This window comes from Amphiura filiformis, chromosome 4 (genome assembly GCF_039555335.1).
Source record: "Amphiura filiformis chromosome 4, Afil_fr2py, whole genome shotgun sequence".
Classification (NCBI taxonomy): Eukaryota; Metazoa; Echinodermata; class Ophiuroidea; order Amphilepidida; family Amphiuridae; genus Amphiura; species Amphiura filiformis.
The window spans coordinates 48,302,791-48,330,505 of NC_092631.1; the positions used below are offsets into that span (position 1 = coordinate 48,302,791).

The 27,715-nt window shown below is 35.4% G+C and overlaps 1 protein-coding gene across 1 annotated transcript; it reads right to left on the reverse strand.

The window, feature by feature from the left end:
* Positions 1-27,715, reverse strand: LOC140150988 (T-complex protein 1 subunit alpha-like). Its single transcript, XM_072173174.1, has 12 exons — positions 27,548-27,715; positions 26,647-26,732; positions 25,702-25,830; positions 24,810-24,907; positions 24,206-24,316; positions 22,989-23,170; positions 21,294-21,420; positions 20,776-20,951; positions 15,449-15,572; positions 14,887-15,079; positions 13,644-13,807; positions 1-2,689 (listed from the first exon to the last, which is right to left on the reverse strand). The coding sequence occupies exons 1-12, from the start codon at positions 27,615-27,617 to the stop codon at positions 2,500-2,502; spliced, it is 1,650 nt and encodes a 549-aa protein (XP_072029275.1). The 5' UTR covers positions 27,618-27,715; the 3' UTR covers positions 1-2,499.

Consider the following 27,715-nt stretch of genomic DNA (forward strand, 5'->3'; position numbering starts at 1 on the left):
TAACATTTCTTCACATTTATTTTGCTTACTTTAGGTACACATGCACTTTTAATTACCATTATAGTTTTGCCAATACAAGTATCTTTATAAAAAAAAGTGTTTTTTCCGAACTATTTTTGCCAATGTAGGGCTGTGAATGAAAAAAAAAACTTTCCTTACTCAGGAATCCAATTAATGAACACAGCTGTTGCCATGCATAATATGGTACTCATTACCATAATTTCAATGATTAAATTTTCCCCCGGCCATATCACTTCTTTTTACATTGTGAAAAAAGTACAATTTGGGGAGTTCGGAGTTCAGAAGGTTAAACAATGTAGCAGACAAAATTTTGTCAAAATTATTGCTAAATCATAATATTCAACATTAGTACAAATTGTATCAAAACAAATATAGGCAAAATAAAGACCTGTATGTAACTATAATACAAACAGCTTTGACCTTCACAGTTTAGCACAAACTGCCCATCATTATATAACGTACACAGTACCAAACACTGCCGAGTGTAGATATAAAACACTGCTGTACAAAAAACTCAAAATGTCATCTAACACTGGCACATTTTTTTTTATAAATATTTTTAGAAAAGAAAACAAGGGCAAGTTAACCATTTATTGTATGCTGGAACTTCTGAGTCTCATGGCATGATAATCTGTAGTATTGAATAACAATAAGATTAACATATTTTGCAACTCCTATGGATATAGATGAGTTGACTTTTGACGTCAACGCCTGGCAGTGTGCCCACGCATCATCACAATTTCCATTGTTTTTTGCCTGGCAGTATGCGCGCGCATCATATTTTGTTCAGGGCTCATGTTTTTAAAACTCCTGCCACATCACAAGAGGCTATTAAACAGTGCAGTGGTTGCATGGAGTTCACTCAAGCATATCGATATACCAGTCCCTTGCCTTTGTTGATAAACATTGAGGTCAACTCATCTATATGTTTCAGACCTGCTAGACATGGGTCTTTTGAAAGGCAGGAAACATCATACCTGAAAAACAGAATTGATTTAAGCTTATAGCCACAGCAGTATTAATAAATTTTATTTCACTTACAGAGGAATTCATGTGATTGGCATTTTGATTTGTGCACTCAGGATTATTCTGATAAATAAAATCCCTCCAGCGTACTTTCAGTATTTAAAAACTCGCTGTGTGAGTGCACTTTTTGACTAGACATTTAAATACAGTTGATAACCACACTTCACACTAATTACACGGATGAGAACACGTCACTAGCAATACTAAATTTGACATTAATCAGTTTTGACATCAGGATGTGAATCAGGGGCAAGTTTTATGACGCTAATGGCCTATTTACAATTGTAATGGACATCGGACAGCTGGTGATGTTTTCATGTGTTTGTACAAAAACATATTTGAGAGTAAGAGTTTTTAATAAACACTCATTTTATCACACAAAAACACGATTGAGTGATAATACGTTTTTGCCAACGGATAATCTGTTTACACTTCTTCATTGCAATTGTTTTGAATTTTTTTATTGTCACTTCTGTGATAGCCTTAAATGTTTGTTTTCAATTAATAAAATAAGGTAGTTATTGAAAACCATGATGATAACCTGTAAATTGCTATCCGCCGAGTAGTGCAATTCCCAAATATAGATAATACACCTCTAATTGACAAGGATCCGTTTTCTATTGGCAACTGATCTCAGCAATGATGCATTGATGGGAACACATAATATATTAACTATGTGTTCCTCTCGTCAATGTTATGATACTCTCATATATTTTGAAAGCATACCAATTTTAAATGTGAACATATTGTAAATACCAATAATATGCCTTGCACATCTATAACACAAGAGACAAATGCCTGATTTGTTTTCACATAGAAGTAGATTCTTGGAATCTTCTTCCCTAAGCACAGGTATACGGCATGTTTACAATCATGAAAGGGCTCGAGATTTCCAATTTGTTCCATGCAATTTTTAAGTAAATGTATAGCAAACTAAACCTCACATATATATAAGGCCTTATGAAGCAAAAAAAGGACAGTCAAAAATGTTAATTTTGACTAGAGATTCTTCTTGCATTCTATCACAAAATGTTTCAAATGTGATGTAAATTTCTCAGATACACAAGGTTTTGAACAGTTATCTGCACACAAGCAACAGTAATATTGTACTTGTTTTGCATAATCAGGTCATATATATCTCCAGTTTCCACACCCTTATTTCAGCATACCTGTTTCCTCTTTCAATAATGAAATTCTAGGCCTCCATAAAATCCACCCTTGATCCACAATGCAATGTACTCACCACATTAAATTTAACGAAACAACTCTTCACAGAAATTTGCGACGTCAATATCACTAATATATGAACATCTTTACAAGCAAGCTCAGAAATCTGTAGACTTTCAGCTTATCATCACTTACATGGCTAATAGAGAAGTTTTGTTAAATTGAATATGATGAATTTTTTAAAGCGGTAATTTAATATGTAAGGATATTTATGTTCCCCATGTATTAATGTCCATGGCCAGGGTGACCGTCTGGCTTCTCAGCTGCCGCTAGTTTGATCATATCATCGATACGCAGGATTGTAATTGCAGCCTCCGTAGCAAACTTCAGACATTTGATCTTGCATATTCCGGGTTCAAATACACCGGCTGCCTTGTTGTCTCGCACAACGCCCTCTATCAGGTCCAGTCCACACCTACAAGATGAATAGGTAAATGTGATTACATAATGCATAATAGTTCACTCAAGACAAACTAATCCATGTGGGTAGGTGTGTAGATTGGCAGGACTACATCAACTTGGCCTTTACAAATGGCTGGAAGCTCATCGTGGTATGCTGAGAGTCCTGAAATCATTGCTTTAATTAATTCTGATTCGGTCACTGTATAAATAGCATGAAAGAGGATGCTTCTATGTCCACTTTAAAAGGGTGTAAGTTCTGGACAAAATCTGGGGCCCCTGCACTGTATTGTCAAGCGAGGCAACCCAAAAATCAGAAATACCTCTGACCCACAGCGGAACAGATTTTTAAAATCAGGCCGATCGGGGAATGTATCGATGGGTTGGGATTGGCTGGGCGACTTCTCACCAAGTTGTGAGAATTTTGGAAGAATCAATTTTGATTCATGCATTCAATTGAAAAACAGCACCCTTGGATCAAGATGAGGCTACCATAAGTTCGGATCAGACGGTCTGGTGTGCAAAAATATCAAATAGGACCGGATCTGTTCAAAAACAGATCAGACCAGGCTGGTAATTTTCAGGGGGAATATCAGGATCGGGGTGAAAAAATCTTGTTCCGCAGGGCATTACTGCACTAGACCCCACTCTGTAAGACACGGCACTTGCTTTACTTTCATGGATAGTGGCAATTTTTCCACACTTTTTTTCAAAATCTAGACTGGTTATCTTTCCTACTTAATGATTCTCTGTAAGAGTAGTACAATGGAACATGCACACCACAAGTAATATCTTAGATATGTTCTTTCCTTTGCTTGAATTTGCCCTGTTTAAGATACTGGACAAGTTCTCATTGGGCTATTCCATTTGAAATCCACACACCCCCTGTGGAAGATTTTGGAATTCCAACCAAAATCATCAGTTTGAGTCGTCGACATTCCAACTGGAATTGAGGTCAGATTTCATCTGAAGTAGTACGGCAAGGGTGTGGAAGATTTTGGAATTCCAACCAAAATCAACAGTTTGAGTCATTCCAGATCTGGAATTGAAGTCGACATTTCAACTGGAATTGAGGTCAAAATGCAAATCTTCCACAGGGTATCCGACTGAAAGTTAAATGAAGTTAAATTCCCCACTCAAAAACATCTGAAATAGTACCAAAATCAACAGGTTGAGTCGTCAATATTCCAACTGGAATTGAGGTCAAAGTACAAATCTTCCACAGGGTAATTCAAAAACATGTATATCAACCCAAAAACATGTAAATTTCCAACTGGAATTGAAGATTGACTCTGAAAAGGGTGTGGAAGATTTTGGAAATCCAACCAAAATCATCAATTTGAGTCTTCCAGACTTTCATTATATGAAAAGTGCATGTTTGGAATTCCAGCTTTTCATAGTACCTTAGTATTGGTATAAAATCACTATACCTGATCTTATTATTTGCTTGTAATCATGGTTTCAAACCATCAAATGCTGGATCTAATTGTGAAATTTGAAAACCCAGACCTGAAACTTTTCAGTTACTTTTGTTGCTCAAATTCATACATTAAAAAAAGAAATTTCAGCCCAATTGGAGTTATTTTATCACCACTTTGACGCTGTCTTTCAGGTTTGTTTTGTTTGAGCATTTAGCTCTGAAAACCTGGGGGTTTTATTTGTCATAAAATTTGTATTATATCGTGAATTTCAAAAAATGAATATTATTTGATATCAGAAAGACATTCTTCGTATTCAGAATGCAATTTGATATGTCTGATGTGCTCTCATGTCCCACAAAAAATACTGTAGAAACGCTCAAAACGCTCATTCCAGATCCCTTAAACAAAAGTTTATGGTACAAATTTGTGTGGACGTGCCTAATATTTGCCATTATTAAAGCTATATAAAATTGTGTGAAATATGGTTTGTGCAAAAATAGAATGAATAGGCCAGCATGAAGGCTCTTTTTAGGCTAAAAGCTACATAGATGTCAACTTGATGCCCGGGGGAGGATTGTCATACCCCCTTATCAAAATTTTTAGGGAATTATATAAAAACGAAGCTAAACTATTATAAATGATGAAAACAAAATCCATGCCACTTCTTGACTTTTGTTTCACTATGTCTTGAATGAAACTTCGAAGGAAATTCTAGACATAATTAAGGTATCTAAAATGATCGTTTATTGCGTTTCAACAGTATTTTTGTGGGACATGAGAGCACCTCGGACCTATCGAATTGCATTCTGAATACTGAAGCATGTCTTTCTGATATCAAATAATTTTCATTTTTGAAAATCACAATATAATACAAATTTTATGACAAATTATAAAAATTTGATATTTTTCAAATTTTGGAGATATAACAGTCCTCGAAGTAAATTTTATAAATTTAATGATATATTCTTAAAGTGTATGTAGCTGGGAGGAAAAGCCGACGATCAATTGAAAATTTTGACTTTTAATATTGAAGATATGGATTTTTTCCCAAAAAGACCTAATTTTTGTTGGTGTTTTGGGAAAAAAATCCATATCTTCAATAATGAAAAGGTCAAAATTTTCAATTGATCGTCGGCTTTTCATCCCACCTACATACACTTTAAGTATAAATCATCAGATTTATAAAGTTTACTTCAAGTACTGTTAAATATCAAAAATATCAATTTTTCATGATTTGCCATAAAATGTGTATTAAATTGCGAATTTCAAAAAATCTAAATTATTTGATATCAGAATGACATTCTTCGTATTCAGAATGCAATTCGATATGTCTGATGTGCTCTGATGTCCCAAAATAAATACTGTCCAAACGTTCATACCCCAGCCCTTAAGTAAAGACAAGAAATTTGCCATTTCTTGACTAAACTGTTATACAAAACTTATTGTTGCTGCATAGTGAAAACAAGCTTCATTTTAATATGAGTAACAGTTTTAAAGAGTTAAACTTAGGCCTACACCTAATTATAATGTTCTAATGTTTTGGCCTAAATTATTTTTTGGTATAATATTGTAAATATTTAAGTCAACAGATACAATCACTAGTTTATTGCCAGATTAAAAAAAAATATAGTGAAATTGAATAGAGACTATATTAAACAAAAACAATCTGTTGTTTTTTTTAAAATATATTTTTTTGCCATTTTAATGTGATTTAAAAATATAAAGCTGTGGAAATTTAGTGAAAAGGGGGAGAATGTGGGACTCGAATGCAGGGCCTTCAAGTCAGTGGCATAGATTTGTATTTGACATGGTATAGGGGGGCTGGGGTTGGAAAACAATTCTTTAAGTGTGAAACTAAACCTACCCACAGAATAAGTTTATGGTACAAATTGCACGAAGCATATTTGCCATATTGAAGCTAAATTGTGTGAAATATGGTTTATACAAAAATAGAATAAATAGACATAAAGGCTATTTTTAGGCCAAAAAGCCGCATACAGATATCAACATGATGCATGGGGAGGATTGTATAGATCATACCCTCTTTTAAAAATATTGGGGAATTATACATGTACGAAGCTAAAATATTATAAATGATGAAAATGAATTTGTTTTCACCCTTGACACCAAATTCTTTTGTTGACCCGACATGGAGCAATTTTTTTAAATATTTTTTTTAGTCTGAGGTGGAGGTGTGGAGCTAATTTATTTCCCCCCTCAGATAGCAAGATAATTTATTTTTCTTCAAAGAACTTTTCCGAGAAACCACAATATCATAATATTGAAAGTTACACATAATGCTAAAAAAGGGGGGAGGTAATTAACTGACCAACCTTTGGCACAGTTGGAAAATTGTTCATGATAAAATTATATAGCAATCCCCAAAATGTTTATATAATCTTGAACAAGTCATAAAAATACAAGGCCTTTTAAGGATGGTACGCAACGCAATTAATGCAATGAGAACTAGGGCTGAAACCTGTATTCGTCACGGAGGCAACCAGGTAGAGGGCAGAGCAGCACAGTAAACTCACTTCAAAAGAACCAAAGACAAACTAAACAGCCCTTTTCAGGGCTACCTTTTATTCCAAAAAGAGAAATGACTTATGTTGTCAATAAAAAGAAAGCAAGAAAAGAGAAAAACATAAGTAATTGCAAGTATAGCAAAAGAAGTCCCATCCCACATCAATTTCGCCCAAATTAATGACACTTAACAAAATCCATAACCCATAAGCCCACCGGTAAAGCCCATTCCCTTAAATAAAGTTGTTATTTTATTAAGTTATCATCGAGGAATGTTTTATATTCATGCATGGTATATGCACTTTCCAATCTTTCAATCTTTGAAGTAGCCAAACCTCCTCCGTGGACAGAGTGAAAAACGGATACATTTCTTTAAAAGGACATATTTTCAAAAGTTATGAGCCGATATAAATAATTGTTTTAGTTTATTAAAGCTAACGATTGAAGGTTTCTTTACATACCAAAATATATTTGATCAACTTTTCAGAAATAGGAGAAAAAGAGGCGCAATGTGGGCCTCTCTTTTTTTGGGGACACCCTGTATTTTTATTAGAGATAGGGGATCATGTTGAATATCTCCAATTTTGAGTAGGCGTTATCACGCATTGTTCTTTACATAATAAGAAATAGCAAGATTAAAATGGTACCTGTTTCGATAAGGTAAAATGGGAGGTCCCCGTGGGGAATTCGCAAACATTTCTTCCTTAATAAACCCTTTGTTTTCAAAATGTCATGTTTATGTAATCAAAGCAGCACACCATAGAGAGGTTCTGAATTTAAAAAGAAATTTGAATTTCAAAAGGTGTGTTTAATTTCAGCATTCTGAGACTTAGTATAGCAACTAACTCACAACGTCCAGCAGCATTGGTATTGCACACATAACCCTATAACAAACTTCAGTGACAATCTTATTAAAATCAAAATGTTTGCAATTAAAATTAATTTTCTGAAATTTTCTGAATTTGTCAAATAAGGAACTTTTTCACGATAAATTAAAATTTGTCATTTGTGCATGCACGACAAATTTTTCAACTTAGACAGTATGTATGGCCATATTGGGCTATTCCATTTAAAATCCACACTACCCCTGTGGAAGATTTTGGAAATATCTTCCACAGGGAGTATGAATTTTAAATGGAATTAACTACGATAGGCAGCTCCACTTGAATTTCATACACCCTCTGAGAAAGATTCAACCTGAATCTTCCACAGAGGAGGGTGAGTTTCAAATGAAGCTGCCTAATGTGCTAATTTCATTTAAAATTCATACTCCCCCTGTGGAAGATATTTCCAAAATCTTCCACAGGGGTAGTGTGGATTTCAAATGGAATAGCCCATTTTGTTTGTTAAATGATGAATTAATTATACCTCATGTGCTTGGTGTACAAATAAAGTAAACTAACAAATTTATATTAGTCAAAACAAGAAATTTAACAGAGAATGTAATTAAATATTAAAATGTAAATTTTAGACATTTTATAAATGCTTGATATGACTAAACATTGATAAAATTACCTATAGGGCAAAATAATTATTTATTGTTGTTGGGTTTTATTAAGTGGGAGCATGGTAACAGAACAGAACAAGTTTTTGAAGAATCATTTTCTGAACGAGACATATGTCTTACAAATAAGCAAATGAATAAAGAGTAAACTGACGAATCAAACAGAAAACATTACAAGAGCATATTTATAACTGTTAGTATACATTTTAAATGAGAATCAAAATAAACCTTGAATGAATAAATTAACAATGTGAACTGCAAAAAGTTTATTCTTAATTAATATATCATTTTCTTTCTTTTGAAATGAGTGGTCACATATGCAATATCAACGGTACATTTTGGCACTGCGGGTTTAATTATATTGCAATTATGGTTGATTTCACACAAATGCAGAGATGTTATTTGTTTGTTCAGCATCATAGCTATTAAATGTGATCAAAATATCAAATAAAAATCAAATAATTAGGCCTAAATATTTTGCAATTCTCAATCATTTTGGATGCGGGCAGGAAACGGTAAACTCAAAATCAAGAAGGGCCGAGGTTTTCCCCTTCAAAACAGACCAGGGAAAAATATTAGTTCCTATGATATGACAAAGTGGAGGGTGATAGTCATAGCAGGATACTGTCATGCTCTAATAGACTATAATGAAATATGCGGGGGCATGGTTGATGGTTCAAATAGCCTGTATAAACAGCTAGGGGGGTACTCAGTACAAAAGACCATTTGCCCATCTTATATCAATGACTTTTCAGAAAAGGTAATTGGTATAAAAGTTTCATGTCCATCTGCTTTGATAAGGCCCTTCACAATTGACTCTTTAGTTTCCTGCTTCATGGCTGAAAATAAGTGATGAGGCGACTTTTAATTATTAATTATCTATTATATTCTTTATTTTAAAATAAGCGGTCGCAACCTACATCAACCCGTTTTGCCTAGGAACATGCATTTATTGAAAAGGCTATTGACATTCATTTTAAGTTTAAAAGAATATCACATTGAAATGTTTAGAAATACAACTTTTTAAAATAAGTAAGTTTTTTTAAATATTTTTTTTTTGTCATTGAACATATTACTTTTGATGAAAAAGTCATTAAACATTGTGCAGAAATAAGTCAAGCAAGTGAATTGCCCATATTTTCTCAGTTGACAATATTTACAGGCTTATGACAAAAAACAAAAAACAATACAAATTAGTGAAATTGATGTATGCATTAAAATGAACGATCAATTCGATTGATTGACAAATATTACAATAAATTAAAAAAAAATGACATGGTATTGCACACATAAGCCTAACAAACTTCAGTGACAAACTTATTAAAATCAAAATGTTTGCAATAAAAATTCATTTTCTTGCATTACAAATTATTTTAAATTTATTTAAAATTTTATAAATATTTTTAGCATTGAAAATATTACTTTTGATGAAAAAGTCAACAAACATTGGGCAGAAATAAGTCATGCAAGTGAATTGCCCATACTCCCTCAGTTGACAATATTTACAGGCTTGATATATTAAAACAAATATAATACAAATGATTGAAATTAATGAATGAATTAAAATGAACGACCAATTCGATTGATTGACACATCTACTATGCGTTCATAGGCAAATGTAGAATGCCAGAAGACAATAAAATGACAAGGTATTGCACACATAACCCTATAACAAACTTCAGTGACAATCTTATTAAAATCAAAATGTTTGCAATAAAAATTAATTTTCTGAAATTTTCTGAATTTGTCAAATAAGGAACTTTTTCACGATAAATTAAAATTTGTCATTTGTGCATGCATGACAAATTTTTCAACTAAGACAGTATGTATGGCCATATTTTGTTTGTTAAATGATGAATTAATTATACCTCATGTGCTTGGTGTACAAATAAAGTAAACTAACAAATTTATATTAGTCAAAACAAGAAATTTAACAGAGAATGTAATTAAATATTAAAATATAAATTTTAGACATTTTATAAATGCTTGATTGATAAAATTACCTATAGGGCAAAATAATTATTTATTGTTGTTGGGTTTTATTAAGTGGGAGCATGGTAACAGAACAGAACAAGTTTTTGAAGAATCATTTTCTGAACGAGACATTTGTCTTACAAATAAGCAAATGAATAAAGAGTAAACTGACGAATCAAACGGAAAACATTACAAGAGCATATTTATAACTGTTAGTATACATTTTAAATGAGAATCAAAATAAACCTTGAATGAATAAATTAACAATGTGAACTGCAAAAAGTTTATTCTTAATTAATATATCATTTTCTTTCTTTTTGAAATGAGTGGTCACATATGCAATATCAACGGTACATTTTGGCACTGCTTGGTTTAATTATATTGCAATTATGGTTGATTTCACACAAATGCAGAGATGTTATTTGTTTGTTCAGCATCATAGCTATTAAATGTGATCAAAATATCAAATAAAAATCAAATAATTAGGCCTAAATATTTTGCAATTCTCAATCATTTTGGATGCGGGCAGGAAACGGTAAACTCAAAATCAAGAAGGGCCCCAAGGCTTTTCCCCTTCAAAACAGACCAGGGGAAAAATATTAGTTCCTATGATATGACAAAGTGGAGGGTGATAGTCATAGCAGGATACTGTCATGCTCTAATAGACTATAATGAAATATGCGGGGGCATGGTTGATTGTTCAAATAGCCTGTATAAACAGCTAGGGGGGTACTCAGTACAAAAGACCATTTGCCCATCTTATATCAATGACTTTTCAGAAAAGGTAATTGGTATAAAAGTTTCATGTCCATCTGCTTTGATAAGGCCCTTCACAATTGACTCTTTAGTTTCCTGCTTCATGGCTGAAAATAAGTGATGAGGCGACTTTTAATTATTAATTATCTATTATATTCTTTATTTTAAAATAAGCGGTCGCAACCTACATCAACCCGTTTTGACTAGGAACATGCATTTAATTATTTTACAACTATGTTTGATTTTATACATTAGTAATGGTACAGTTATGTTCTTTGTTTATTCATCATTATAGTTGATATGATCAAAGTCAGATAGTAGCAAATGGAAGTCATTAAAAGTTATTTTAAAAGAGAAAATCCAAAATCCAAATAAAATAATTAAATATTTTGCAATTCTCTACTTTGGACGCGGGTGGGAAACAGGAAACTAAGAATTAATTGTAAAGGGCCTAACGATCAAAGCTGAAAAAAAATCCCCTCATTTCAATATCTCCAATATCTTGAAATAATTAATTAAGAATGAGTTTTTTAATTCTCATCTTTCTGATATCAGAAAATGAGCATGTAGTGTGGAATTTTTAAGTGTTTATTTTTTCATATGGGCAAGTTCTTTGACATTTGAATCTGAGACATTGGCACGATACATATAGGAATCAGCCTAGAAATCAATTTAGAAAAAAAATCAGCCTAGAAAAAATTAGGGCCTATATTGTAGCCAAATTTAATTTGTCCATCAAGTATGTTGTCCAACCTGCTTGGAATTTCACCTTTAGACACCAAAATGACACCTTAAAATTAAAATGCCCTGGGTATAAAAATGCAGGCAATTTTGTTTGAAAATGTTTACGATTTTGAACTCTAGAAAGCGGAGAATAGAAATAAGCAACCAGGGCAATTATATTAATTAAATTATATTGTTATCTGTACTATGAATATATCAATACAAAAAGTGAAGTGTGGTAATCAGTTTTGAGGTTATATAAAGACCATTATACTTCAGTAAAAAAAGAACACTTGTTATACTTGAACTTCAGTAAAAAGGGTTAATTCACATGTCAATATAAAACTTGAATTTGTTATGTGAAAATCTGTAACCAGGTAGAAAAAACATGAAGCAAGGCCTATCCTGAGAAAAGCCCAGACTAAAGATCATAATCAAATTATGCTCCATACATTGTCCACTAGCTGTGGTCCACAGCTTCTGTGCACAAACTTGTAGTGGTTTTACAAAACTATTCCACTCTGCCACTGGGCCAAGGACACCCATCCTAAAAATAGGTTTTAGAATGTTAATGGTTTAATTTTATGGCATTATATTTTTGCAATTATCTGTTCTTAAAACAAAAACTTCACAACGCAGACAAAATAGATTTCTTGTCACTTGAGGTCTATTAAAGTTGGCTATAAAGTCTATCTGGTATTTGAATGAATGAATGTATAGCAAAATAAAAATCTGAAGAAACTGTCAAGAATTCTATCTATAAAAAATCCTTTTTTACAACAACCAAAAATTCGTAAATTTGGACAACAAAATAAAATTCAGGCAAAAATTCTCATTAGGGGCTGTGCAATAATTATGAGCCAATGGGTGGGGGGGGGGGGGAAATTTCCCCATGATGGTCCAACTCAAAATGTGTCGGTTATTGTTGGAAATTTCAGCATTATAATATTTTAAGCAAACATGTTTTTTCGTCTAACAGTTTTATTATTTCTAAATTTCCACCATACTCAGAAAACAAGCAAATCTTCCACAGGAATTTCTCCGGGGGTCACTCCCATTGTGGCCTGTACACCATCCGCGATAATGAAAACGCGTAAAAGGGTAGTTTTTCGTGGGTTTTAAGCACGATACGCGCGTAACGCATTTAGGGTGTCAAAAACATGAAATATTGGAAAAAGGGTAGCAAAATTGCAATTGCTAATACGCGGAAATGAAATTTAGGGTATGAAATTTGATGCAAGGAATAAAATCCCTGTTTAGGGTGTAAAAACACCTGTTTAGGATATTGTTTTAGCCAAGGGTTAAATCCTTGTTTAGGGTGCTTTTCAAAAGTTGATTATCGTGAATTGGTGTACAGGCCACAATGGGAGTGACCCCGAATTTCTACCCTGTTTTAGACCTTCTCTGCTGGAATTCTAACCAAATGTAAATGTTTCCAACTGGAATTGAGGTAGAAGTGCAAATCTTCCACAGGGTATCCGACTGAAAGTTAAATTTTCCACCGATAATGTTTCCAACTGGAATTGAAGTCGACATGAAAATCTTCCACAGGGTATCTGACTGGAATGAAGTTTTTAGCTAGAATTCCACACAAAACATGTAAATGTTTCCAACTGGAATTGAGGTCAAAATGCAAATCTTCCATAGGGTATCCAGCTGGAATTGCGTTAAATTTGTAAATCTTCTACATGATTCAGCTGGAATTACAATGAAACGTGGGACTATTTCCAACCGGATTGTACATTTGGCCCAACTGGAATTTAGGTAGCATTGTAAATCTTCCACAGGGGGGGTGTGGATTTCAAATGGAACAGCCCATTACAGAGTCTTATTCAATACCTGCAAAGTGGGCTATTCCAGTTGAAATCCATACACCCCCGTGGAAGACACGAATTTAATCTTCCACAAAGGGGGTGTGAATTTCAAATGGGGTTACCTACCTCAATGGGTGGCTCCATTTGAAATCTGCACCCTCCCGTTTGTGGGAGATTAAGTTCAAGTCTTCCATAGAGGGTGTTTGGATTTCAGCTGCAACGGCCCACTCTGATCAACAACAATCAAACTCTTACCATTTCAGATCAGCATGCTCAGCCTGCACCTGCGATGTATTGTGATATGCCCTCAGCTTGGCTACCAAGTCGATAGAGTCCTTGGCCGCATTCACCGCCAGTGTCTTGGGAATGATGAGCAGAGAGTTGGCAAACTCGGCAATGGCTAGTTGCTCTCGGGAACTCTGTGGAAGAAAACAAAGTTGAAGATAGAATGAGTAACTAGCTCTTTCAAGTGGTTCCTTGATTCTCTGATAGATTTTGAGCTGAGGTCCCAGCGAATATAAAATGAATTCATCTATAGCACTGCCACAGAATTAGAGAAGGAGAACTGGGACTCGACCGCCATCTTGATACAGGCATGGAGCAAAAAATTTGGGGTATTCGGTTTCCCTCGGAATACGCTTGAGGCATTCGTTGTCGTGCAAGCGGGACATGGATGGTGAGCACATTTTGAGAGATGCACTTGATTCGACCTGCATGCGAGTACCAAGATGCTTCAGATGAGACGCAGAATTGTTTTCGTTCACCGTCGACAAGGACCTGAATACCCCCAATTTACTCCCATAGCTGACAGCGCGTTTGTATGTTGCCGTATAGGAAGTCTTGGTTCTCCTTCTCTAATTCTGTGATCACTGCAAAGAGATTTTACTCCCATATCTTATTCACTGCAATTTTTTAACCAACTTAAAAATCCATAGCTTATTTTAACGTATAGATGAAGTGACAGCAATTTTTATCAACAAGCACAGGACTGCAGCTATATGACCCAACCAAATTTTAACCATAAGTCTTATAGCAGTCAAGTTAGCTCAATCGATAAGGCGTTCGGCTATGGTGCGAGAGGTTGCGGGTTCGAACCCCGGCGGTGCCTAGTACGCTCTAGTGGAAAAATTGAGTTAGCTTGAAATTCCCCTGGACAAGGAACTTACTGTTAATTTGTCTCCTTGTAACCCGTACGAAACTCGGGGAGCTGATCCTGGATGGTTATTTGTGGAATGCCTAGGGCGTGCGCTCTTGAAGCAGCAAAGTCCCTGAATTGTTGTTTAATGGTTTGTGGAAAGATGTGGGCCGTAGTGGTCAGCAACAACCTGTAAAGTGTGCTGAGGCTTGTGGATCAACGTCTAGGCTTTGTGCCTGTGCGTAGCGCACTATAAATCACTGCACTTTTTTTTTTTATGTATCCCTCCCCAACAAAACAAAACAATGGCTATCTTAATTTCACTTTTCTACAAAGCTTATCTAGCTAATTCAAGTTTCTTACCAATGATGTAGCCAGATTTTCCAAGTAGATGGACAGGGCAGCTTCAACGGTGCCACCTCCAGGGACTACAGTTCTGCTCTCCAGCACACGTTTCACGACACACAGGGAGTCATGGACAGAACGCTCCATCTCATCACATTGGAAGTCATTGGCTCCACGCAGGATCAATGAGGCTGCACTCCTCACCTTGGGGCTACAAATAAAAGAGCACATCATGGGTTAATGAATTATTATACTTAGGCTATAATAGATATGGTGAATAAATTTCCTCCCAGAGCAGTCCAGCGCACATAAATGTTGGGGGAACCTGCTACCTTTGTATGACAAACACAACGCTCTAACCACAGAAGCAGAGTAGAATATTGAAATCTATATTTAGGAGGTTCAAAAGCTGTTTGTCGAAGTTGTTTTCAATGGCGGGGTGTAATATTTCGATCCGAAAAGCCAGAGGGGGGGGCAACCATGTTGCTGTGCCCCATGGGCCAACAAAAGGTAAATCCGACCCTGTTTGTGTATTATCAAGAACAAACAAAATCTTATGCAAGTATGCGAGTGCCCTTACCCTTTGATAAGCAACAACTCATCATCACTGATGCGTTCCTGGACAACTTCCTCTGCCTGACCAACCATGGATGCTTCAAAAGTTTCTTCACCTTCCAAGTTGGCTAAGGTCACTAGCACTTGAGCTGCAATGATAAGAGTGGCAACAGGTTGATCAATAATGCTACAACTTGTAAATCTGCCCAGCAAATCGGGGTTGGCCGGTCAGATTTTTTGTCTCTTTCCCCGTCTTGTTTCTACAGGGATCACTGTTTGTGCCATTTTGTATGAAGACAATATTGACTGCTCAGTGCCAGAAGTGGGTAAGTGCAATAGCAGCCCTGTGAACGTTTGGCAATTTACACACAGTATATTGTACTCATACACATGTCAGCTATTGAACTTAACCACTTTTGGCACTGAGCAGTCGATATGGTGAAAGCCATTGTTTGAAAAATTTAATATTCTTGATGTGTATCAACTTTATAATAAGGAATTGGGTCTATTTATGTACAAATACCACATGTGTCTATTACCAAGATCTTTTGATAATACTTTCATCAATATGAAGTCTATCCACAATTATGATACAAGAGGTAAAAATGATTATCGGGCTGAGGTCCATCGACTTAATAATGTTTTGTCACTTGGCCCTAGGCTGTGGAATAGCTTACCAAAGGAAGTCAAAGAAGCAAATTGCATCTCCAAATTCAAAACTGGTATTATTAGACTCGTTAAAGGTGATCACTAACTCTTGATTATCGCATTCATGTAATAATTCTGTTTTTACTCTATTGTACAAGTTACTGAAGTTGTTACATATAAACACTTTTTAAAAAAAATTGTATTAATTTGCCTGGTTAATGTATATAAGTGATATTCAAGATGGGTTCCGTGCTGTCTCTTTTTTTTTCTGTTTTTATACTGATTTTTTTTCTTTCTTGTGTAAATATCTTAACTTATATATTATTTAATGTAAAGGTGATGCATTGTCTTTCAGGCCTTTGGCTTTGTAAATTGTAATGCATCTACCTCATCACATCATTATTTTCAACATTGTTTATATCTGTTATGCTGATTATGTATGTATTGATGATGATGAAAAAATAAAATGAATGAATGAATGAATGAACATACAGAACATGTCATCCAAACTCAAAACAGTTTTTTGAGAGAGAAGAATAAAAAGCCAGTGCTACTTGAAAATGTTTTGGATAGGATGGAAATTGCAACGGGAATAAAAACAAGGCGGTTCTCGAACTACGAGTCTCGCCTGCTTTCGCGTCCGCCTGCTTTCGCGATTACTTTTGGTAGAAGTAATGAACCGAGACAAAAACAAACCATTTGTTGAATTCTGACGACAAAGGCAGAGTGAAAGAAGCACGCTGCAAGTAAACTGAACACTGATGATTTTGACATGCAAGTAAATGCGTAAGATCCATCATTTCTACGAAAATGAAATTCCAACAGTGACAAAACTTTTATCTATTCTTTGTGAAGATTTACGTTTCACTGGTTGTCGAATGACGCTCTGGAGACTTTTATATAGTATATACTTGGACGATACATGGATCAATGGCAACCATACTCTTAAAAAGTGCTGGATTGTCAAGAATGATGAAGAAGGATTCCAAACACCCTTAGGGAAAGGAAATCGACATATCATTATCCACGCAGGAAGCGATAAAGGTTTTGTTCCCGGAGCAAACCTCAGCTTTGTCACGAAATTGTCTACAGAACACTACCACAACCAAATGAACTCAAAACACTTTCAAGAGGGAATATACTAACATACGACCAATAGTGATGAAAAACAAGCTATCATAATGTAAAAGCTGAACAGATCCCAACATCCAACAGTAGGAAGGCTGAAATGAAGGAATAACATTTCATTCTTATCTTGCCTTAAAAAACACAACTTTAAATGCTCGTAAAACAATGCATGCCAAGGTTCCAAATATATAAGATAAAATATAAAATTTGGTCATGACATTTTGCGTTTGCCCCATATCACTGCGATCTCAACCCAGAAGAATTAATTTTGGCACAAATCCAACATCATATCGCAAAGCAAAACAAGAGTTTCAACATCAACGACATACACAGATTATTCATCAAGGTTTTTAGAAAAGTGTCTGCAGCAGACTAGGCAAATGTATGTCAGCATGCCATGGTTATTGAAATCTTCTTACTGGGAAAAAGATGATGTAAGCGATATTGACATTCCACAAGATGTAATCAACAGGGTTGTAGCTAGAGAATTTTTAGTGCTGGGTGGTATTTGAGAGAATTTGTCGCGAAATTGACAATTTTATTGAAAATTGCCTGAATTTGGCCAAATTCTTCGTGATTTTGCAATTTTTGACACCTGAATGCTAGAGCTTTTAAAAATTGTTTATCATTGGTGGGCTCTAAATCCGAGTGCCTGGCTCTGCCGCCCGACGTAGCAACACCCTTGGTCATCAAAGTGGCTGAAGATTCCAACACAGACTCATCGGACGCAGACAACAAGTTCAAATAATGATAGCTATGTAGCAAGGTGGATGAAAATTGGCTAAGTATGCTTCAATATACTGCTTGTTATATATTTTTCTTAAATTTATTCATTGATTGGTGAATGACCATATTGTTACCATTGCCGAGTAGCAGAAACTTTTTCATTTATGGCCTCAATCGTACCTGACCAAGTTAGATTGATTGTATCAAGCATTACGCTATCCCCTCTCACTACCTATCGACAGGTCCAAGCGCTGTAATGAGGTGTCACCGGACTTCGAATATCATGTTATTTAAGGGGGTACTACACCCATTGATTTTTTTTTTTTGCATTTTTTTGCATTTTGTGAAGAAATTACAAAAAAAAATTGGACAAAGTGGTATGCAAAATGAAGGGGCAAATCTTCTCGTTTTATTGGTGGTATCGGTATCAATGTAGCTTACATGCTTTTACAAAAGGAGGTACATCACTGATGATTTAAATTCACTTCATTTTGGAAAGCTTACTATCAACGGATTTCGTTAAAATTTTGGATATGTGTTGCTAACACATTAGGGAAATAAAGTTGATATGTAAAATGGGAATAAGTGGTTCCTGATTTCTTTTATGACTTCATGAACTTGGTGTTTCACATCTATAAAAAAAGGAACTAGTTAAAATGCTTCTATTTTCAATGTTGAGCTATATTTTGCATTTTTAACTTGCGACATTATTGCACTGAAACTTAATTAAGCCATAGGTAACAGGTTACAACAACCATACTACAGCAATGATGAAAAAATTGTATTTCTTGTCACCTATACAACCATATTGGGTAGTTTTCCGTAAGCTTAAGTTTTGTGATTTTGGTAACTATTTTATATTTATTTGTGAAATCCGTCTCAACTAGGCATTCTAAATTGTACTCACCATTTACATCCCAAGGTATATTAGTATATCCACCATGCACTTCTCGATATGGCCACGTGTTTTGAACTCGCCACCCTCAGCGTTACATCACAAATATTATGAATTTTTACACCAATCAAGTTTCAAATTAGAATATCTCCACAACTATCAACCCTAAACTAGCAAAAGTATACATTTTTGGAAAGCTGAAGGCATAAGCAATTTAAATATACACATTTCAACTCATTGTACAGGGTGACCTTGAAGTTATACAGGGTGGAATAAAAAAATCCAAATAAAAAATGGGTCACTTAATGCATTGCTTATTACTAACTTGCAGTTATAAACTGAAAGTAAACAACATTGATTTGGGTAGAGGTTAGGGGGAGCCCACTGATTTTGGAAGAAAAAAAATCACAGCTGTTTGGTAATCTCAGAATACAGGGTGTCCCAAAATATGTTCAAATTTTTTTACAATTCAACATATTTTGAACTGAAACATTTTACCCCTAGCCCATACAAAAAAAGTAAGTCCATATTTAGATTCCTCATCAAATTTCCTCTCAGAAAATGTAAACTTTGACTATGATAGGATAAGTAATTAAAAATTTAGGGCAACTTTTAGATTTTGAAGACATCTGCATTGCTTACTACAGTGTTTAATATGAAAACAGGTAGTTTTGCACATAAAAGTTTGCATTTCATAGACTAAACCAATCATAAAGAGTTCAAAATGATTAAAAACAATTAGCAGAATAAATAATCTTTCAAAAGAGCTCATAACCATGTCTGTAGCCCATATGGATGCAAAGATATGATCAGTTGATTCAACGCAGCACACACAAAAATCTTTATTTCCCATAGACTTTGCACATACCGCCACCGCCTCATCCGCCACCGCCTCATCCCCCACCTCGGTCATTCTGAACTCAAACAACTCTAACTCCACTATCTTAGCTGATAAACAATTCTCCTTTGGAGGTCTTTTAGGGCACACATTTAGCTACAACATGACACCAAACACACTTCAATACCTTATGTTTAAGCAGAGATATAACAATATGAACGAGTCTTGATTTGGAAAAGCGTAACAACACCACCATTTTTGGGTGGCGAGTTCAAAACGCGTGGCCATATATATCCAGTTAAAGACAGAATATCAAAATTATGCCTCATATGATATCACAGACTCTCACATGTGTATTCAAAATTGATGCTTAAATTTGACCTGAACCAATTGACCTATAACCTGACATACGGTGACCTAATAGCCTTTTCTTCTCCTAACAACTAATGACTATGCATCCATTGTATAAGTGTTTATTTAATTTATTCAGTGTTATATCATGGTAGGTATTTTGCATGCACCACTATAGATTTTCTATAGAGAGTATAACAAAGGATTTAATGTATTCTATTCATGTACCCTACTTGAACATTTTCAAAAGAATAAATTATGGTTTGTTATGAAACACAGATCTGAGTTACTAGGTTACAGTAAACAAAAAATATATAGGGCTAAAATGACTTACTAAAATTGTTGAAATTCACTTTATATGTAGATATATTTTAAGTTCAGGACATGAGGTGATAAACATATATATGTACTTAATAAATTTGCAAGAAAAAAAAGAAGAGGGGTACTGATGAAAATCGGGGTATTATATCGCCTTAAGTGTTGACAAAACAATTGGTAAAATGTTTACAAAAACATTTTTTGCAATAACATTGACATTTTAAAAATGCGGTTGCAGTTATTTCATATAAAAACAGAATGGACCTTCAAGAAAATGTATTAATTTCACAAAATATTACATGCTGCAAAAATGATGGTTCTTTCCAATCACTAAAATTGTGTACAGTATGTTACTGTAATGCACAGTGCTGTGCAATGTGGTGCTATGTAATAAGATATTTTTTAGAATTATCAACCTGACTGGCCAGCTCAAATTGTATACACTTACCCCCAGTAGCCTTTGCAATACGCTTAAGATCTTGTTTCTTGCACCGTCTCACTCCCATTGCACCAGCCTCAACAAAGTACTTAAGACACAGATCGTCTATGCCACCAGTTGTGAGGATGACGTTGACACCGGTATCAAGTATCTTCTGTATGCGTTCCTTGGTAATGTCAGATTCCCTAATGAAAAGAGATTTTATAATTTGAGTATTACGAGGGTGTAGTGATACGATGGGCTATTCCATTTGAAATCCTTACACCCCCTGGAAGACATGACCTTAATCTCCTCCACAGCGGTGTCATACATTCTCACACACAATTCATTTTCCTTCTTCTATTATGTTGTATTCAGATTTGAAAAAAATAGTAATACACTTTACGGAATCAATGCTATAAAATTGGGCACAGTATTGAATGAGATTTACAGTATTACAGTGTTTTAAGTATTTTTTCTTTAAAAAAAACCCAACATTTTTCATTGGCATAATTTTTGACCAGTTGGTTAGTTCTAGTACCACCTACCTCTGCCTAATGGCATCTAATTTGGTTGGATCTTCTACAATTACATGTATACCAAGGTGCATCTTGGCTTTCTGTAAGCTGAAGTCTAAGCATGCAATCTTTGCATTCTGGATACGTTTTGGCATCGCTGTAAGAACAAAATCAATTCAAACAAATATCAAATATCATGATCTACTACACCTTTTGGAAAAGATTTGCGATAATATTAAAATTTATGCCAAGAAAAGAATCACTCCACAGAATTTGCAGTTACTCATGTTTTCAATTCCATTAGTAATATCATTAAAACATCCAAGGAAAAATAAGATTTCAAACAAAACTATGCTACACAAGGGTTCCATTTCACTCAACTTCACAACTTACGACACATCATAAAATCCATTTCACTAAAATTGGTACCCTTCGTAAGTAATAGGCATTTACTACAGGGACCAGCGTTCGAAATAGGGCCGGTCAGCCGGCCATTGGCCTGTAACTTTTTGGCCAGGCCGGTAACTTTCGTGACTAGCAGTCTAGTTGCCGGCCAGGCTGGCGGTAACTTTTAAAGGTCAAAGTTTTAGTTTTTAAACATAATTCATGAATAATGCATCTTTTATCTGTCATTTTATTAAATCACTTATGAAGCATGGTATAAATAAATTTAATAGTTTCAATCCGACAAAATGCAGTCCCGGTCTTGCCAGAAACATTTACGGTTCAACCACCGCTTCGACCAGCCTAAGTTTTATTCTGTGAATTATATTAGTCCGAGTCGGACTTTGGAGGCTCTGACATCAGTAATGTGGATCATGATTCAGTTGTGTAAGAAGTTTACGGTGGAGGGGACGTACTCGAATTACATTTTGATAGGGTGTGCTGCTGGAACTCTAAAACCCCTACCTGTATTAAAACGACTGATTAGACAGTTGTTGACAAATTTTTCTCAAATCAGGATCCTACATGTTTAGGGATTTTTTCTCAAATCGGGATCCATGTTTAGGGATTTGTTGCAGTTGCCACTTTAGTTTAGACTCATAAAACTTACAGCTGGGACAAATTCCCGGGAACTGGGGTAAAATTACCCGCAGTAACCTACACGTCCCTATTTTGTACCTATTCAGAATTATTATTATAATTATACAGTTCATTTTAAATATGCATGACAAATAATTCCTTGGTTTAAAACATCACTATTGAACCTGTTGTAACATTTAATTGACGGAAATAATTCAATATGTGACCCAGCTTATAATTTCACGCTTCAAAGCTCAAACGCGTTTTGGCGGTAACTTTTCACCTGGGTCGGCAACATTTCAGAGTTACAGGCCTGACTGGCCTGTAACTTTTTGAGGCATATTTCGAACACTGACAGGGACCCTTTGTAAAGTTACATCTAGTAAAAGGGTATTCGTAACTTGCGAATAGTTGAGATACTAAGGGTTGGACCCAAGGTTGTGCAACATATATAACAATATGCAATATTAGCTAATTAGCTGTCGTGATATTTGAAGCTTATACTGATTTTGCATCAGTTTATTAGATTGGTAAATGAAGGGATTATCTGTAATCACACTTTCGACCCAATCTGACTGAAATTGAACCGATTCAGAAGCTACTGGTCTGATCAGTGCAACACTATCAATGATGGTGCATGAAACTAATCAAATCTCCCACTTAGTCAAATTTATATGGAAAATCATGTTGAATGTCTCATACCTTGTGATGCCACGGTGCAGTTAAGTGCATAACCCTGTACTAAGACGCTTTCCAATGCACTCCTGCCATGTGCTTTGAGTATATTGATGGCCTTGATAGGGTACTTGGTGACCCCTTTGGAGTCTGTGGTTTTCACAGCTTGTGCAGCGTCTACTACCATGTTGGCGAAGAAATCAGAATCTCTGTAAAGTGAAAGAAATACAACATGGCGATAAATGAACAAAGAATTTATGAAATCGTTCTGTCAACTACACCATAAAGGGAGGGAAAAACCAGTTCTACACAATTTTCGAGCTTTCTGTGATGTATAGATTCATTTAGCCTCTCCCAAAAAATAAATCCTAACCGACTGACCCGACTTGGCAAGTCCATCCGCCTGTGGAACAGCCAGTTTTTTTCCATCATGTAACTCTTTGTTTAGTGCTGACACACTTGTATGTAACACGATCCAGACGGATGAGCTTGATGTCGCTAATATTAATAGTAATGTTGGTTTTGAGTTGCCATAAAAACAGCAGATATATTTGTATGTTTTACTGTTTTTAAAGTGAAGAATCACTCTTGACTTGTAACCAGAGGCCCAATTTTAATGTGGTTTGGACAATATTTTAGCATTTTGAAAGTGTGATTGCATAATAAACTCAAATCAAAATTGAAAATTATAGATATTCCGACTCATTCCTCTTGCTCGTGTGACAAAAGATATTCACCTGTATACATACATGGCATTATTGAGCCTGGCTTTTAACATTAGCTATAACCCAAGATGGAGATAAAAAATACTAGTTTGTGTCTGACATCACCTTTCAATCAAACTCAGAAACGATTTGTTTATGAGTTGTTATGATGATTGAGTGTCTGAATGAGGTAGTAAAACAGCATGCTTTATAATTTTGCACCTTCAAACACACAAACCATCTCAAAAGTTAAGCCTTACAGTAATAGGAAACTTTCTTTCCTGAAGGTACCATGTCAACAATGCCTAGATCAGTAGCTTTTTGCCTTGTAAGGCTTCCAATGTAAGTACCGTAATTTTTCACCAATGAAGGCACCAGATGAATGAACCTCCCTTTTACATGCTACTAACCAATCGAGGGCCGTGGGGAGTTTGATTGACAGTGATGCAAGATGCAAACTAGTCTTTAATTTAGTCTCTGATTATAGTGTCTGATCTGCATAGAACAGATCCAACAAACCTACAAATACATGACACCTACCTTCCTATAAGCTTTGATGACATGGATGTCTTGGCTGCATTGATAATACAATCCCTGCCTAGCTCCTCAGTACTGATTGTCATTTGCTCCTGAATGTACTTACATGCTTCCCTGTAACAAAACAAAATTAAAATTATTAAAAAAACAAAGTTCCAAGTACATACGTAACACTAGTATTTTCTGGATAGAAGCCCAACCAACATCCACAGGATTTGAATATGATATAGTGAGTGGTAGCCTCCCTTTGGAGCAGTAAACTTGGTAGCTCCCTTTTCAACAACAAGTCTTCAGTCCTCACATTTTTACATCGGAGCATGGGAACCATCCAAAATCCAATAATGTTTCGGTAAGCGATGTCTTCCAACCACCGGATCGAGAATTTAGGGTTAGGGTTAGGGTTAGGGTTAGGGTTAGGGTTAGGGTTAGATTTAGGGTTAGGGTTAGGGAATGGTTAGGGTTAGGGAATCATTCTCGTTCCGGTGGTTGGAATACATCGCTTACCAAATATTTTAAGAACAAGAACCAGGCCCTTACAGTAACCAAACTGACAAAAAGACCAAGAGGTCTGTGCTGTGACTTCCTTCATTCTAAAACAAATACTCACTTGCATGCCAGTCTGTAGCCACTAATTATTGTAGTGGGATGAATCTTTTGTTTCACCAGCTCATCGGCATTCTTGAGTAACTCAGCTGCTATGATAACCTGCAGGTAATATCAAATTCAACTTTACCTTTAATTTCAGTAACAACTGGACGATAACCATCGTCATGTTGGGGTTTTTGTCTGTAAAAATGCACTGCAGTGCCCGTCAGTGTGCATATCGTATTGAAAATAACCAATTTTTTTTTATTTCTTGAAATTTTCAATACTGTATTTGAACTACTCGGCAGGATTTACTTGAACGTACAAATCAAGCATATTTACACATTCACACACTTTTATTGCCCCTTCAAATGCAAATTTAAAAGTCCAACGAGTACAAAATCTGACATGCACACTGTTTATCATTTGTAAAGAACCATGTTATATGATAGGCCTACTGAGTGGCTTGTTCAATGAAATGGTGCTGATATTTCATAACACGATTCAGCCAATCAGGACCCACTTCCAGTGTTCGAAATAAGTACTTATCCTCTTGTCCTCTTGTCCAAAAATCACTGGGGACAACCATATTAAGCTATGTACTTATCCCCTGGACAATCACTATATTTTACCTCCAAAAGTATGACAAATTATGGGGACAACCAAAATGTATTGAGGACAAGCAGAATTTATGCTTTAGTTATCCTCGGGATAACCTCCAGATTTTCCTTATTTCGGACACTGCCCACTTCCATATTTCAGCAGTGTACCAAAGTACCAAGGAATCTAATATAATAATGGGTGTGATCAGGTCCACATACTAATTTCAAAGAGGGGGGGGGGGGAGTCAAATTATTTACTGATGACATGTCAAACAGGTATTCATTCAACAATAATGGAAGAAATGTACTTACTACTGAGGTGGTGCCATCTCCTACTTCTTGGTCTTGTAAGTCGGCTAATTCTACTAATACTTTGGCTGCAGGATGCTCTACTTCCAATAGCTTTAATATTGTGGCACCATCATTTGTTATTGTGACATCCTAACAAACAAAAGGCAATGTTTAAAAAGTTTCAAGTAGATCAGATCTATATTATTATTTTAAACAAAGTTTGTCTTCCTTATATACACGTATCCAGTTGTGCCAAAGTGGTTTTAGCTTACATCTCTATGGGGGAAAGTGATAGAGCAGTAATTCATGTTCACAACATAATTCACTGTTCCTATGAAAAAACAGGTGGTGTACGAACCACTATATCTCTCACCTGTCAGTCACAGGGAGGGTTGTGATGGAAACAAAAGTTGGTTCTCAAACATCTGGCTTTCCTGCTAAAGCAGATTTGCAATAAAATACATCTTGCCAAAATGTTAAATGTTTCCAGGACAATGATATAGCAATTTAAGTACAGTAACCTTATTTGACCCTTGACCCATGATCCACCTCCAAACTCGAATAGTGCCTATTTGAGATACATTTATGCTGCGAAGATGGACACCAATACTCACTTCCAAGATCAAAAGATATCACATTATCAGGCTCAAAACAGAGGAACGCACACAGAGATGGGTGAACAGCTAGCATTTCTAGAGCCCCTTTACCAATTCTTAGAGGGGGACTAAAGATCAATGCCTATCTACATTTTAAGGTAGAGAAGGGGGACTTTTTTTTGGCCTTTAGAGATGTTGATACAAATTTACAACTGCCCAATCCTTAGAACTTGTAGGCTTCCATGTACTCGATTTTGGGATCTGTATTGGGGGCTCAAGTTTCAATAATTTATTATGGCCAATGCCCAAACTGAAACAAGTTCCACTAAATATATGAAAAAATTTGAGATTTGATCAAACGTGTACTTACCCCTACATCATCAACCAGCATTTTATCCAAACCCACAGGTCCTAGGGAACTCTTTACAATATTTGCTATCGCTGCTGCTGCCATAACTATGTACAAGAAAAAAAGTATACAAAATCACTTAAAACTTACAACTGTTCCTTCTTTCTTATAAAGAGACGGTTCACAATTTCAATGATTAAGGGGTACTACATGTACACCCCTGACCAATTTTGTGACTATTTTTGCATTTTTCTTAAAAATTATAGCGCATTGGTGACAAGTAAGATTCCCATCAGCAAAATTTTAGACTGTCCAAAGTAGGTAAATCTTGCTCAAAAGATACAGTTGACTCATCGAAATAACTTTCATCCAAATTTCAACATGAACATGAACAGAATAAATAACCTCCGTGAAAAAAATTGCACCGCTGTCCGACCGAAAAATAATACAATGAATAGCAACGCACGCTCATGCTCTCAGCAGCAACTAGCATCGAATGCGTATTTAAACTATCGTGTGCAAATTTGAAGCTAGAGTTCTTGAGTAATGTAATACACACGTAATCATGCATAACTCGCAAATTTTATACAAAATCGGAATCAAATGAATTGAAATTTTGGGAATAAGCTTTTTTCGTGGATATCTACTCAAAAATAAATGTCATAAAAAAAAGAGGATGCTAGGATCACACTATACTCCTTTAAAGCACTTGAGTAAAAACAGCCAAAACTGAAAACCGTTTTACATAGAGGAAGATGCAGAAAAGTTATGACTCATGAAACTGCAAAGAAGGAAACGAACCCTTTTCATTTATTAGCGAGGAGACAGGTGCAGAATTTTGCAGCTTGCAACATCATGACTGGACAACTCCTTTCGGAGAAAAAAAACTGATTTTCTTTCAACTTAACGATATTATACTTGCCATTTTGGGTTCGAACAGTATCTCCTGTTGTTCTCTCTCCACTTATAGTTAGCGCTTGCTGTGTGTTCATCTTGAAATTGCACTTACAAGTTTACATTTACATACACAAAAAATTCTTGATTCGCCCTGTAACCAACGTGCTTCGATTTTTGCGTCCCGTACTGTTCT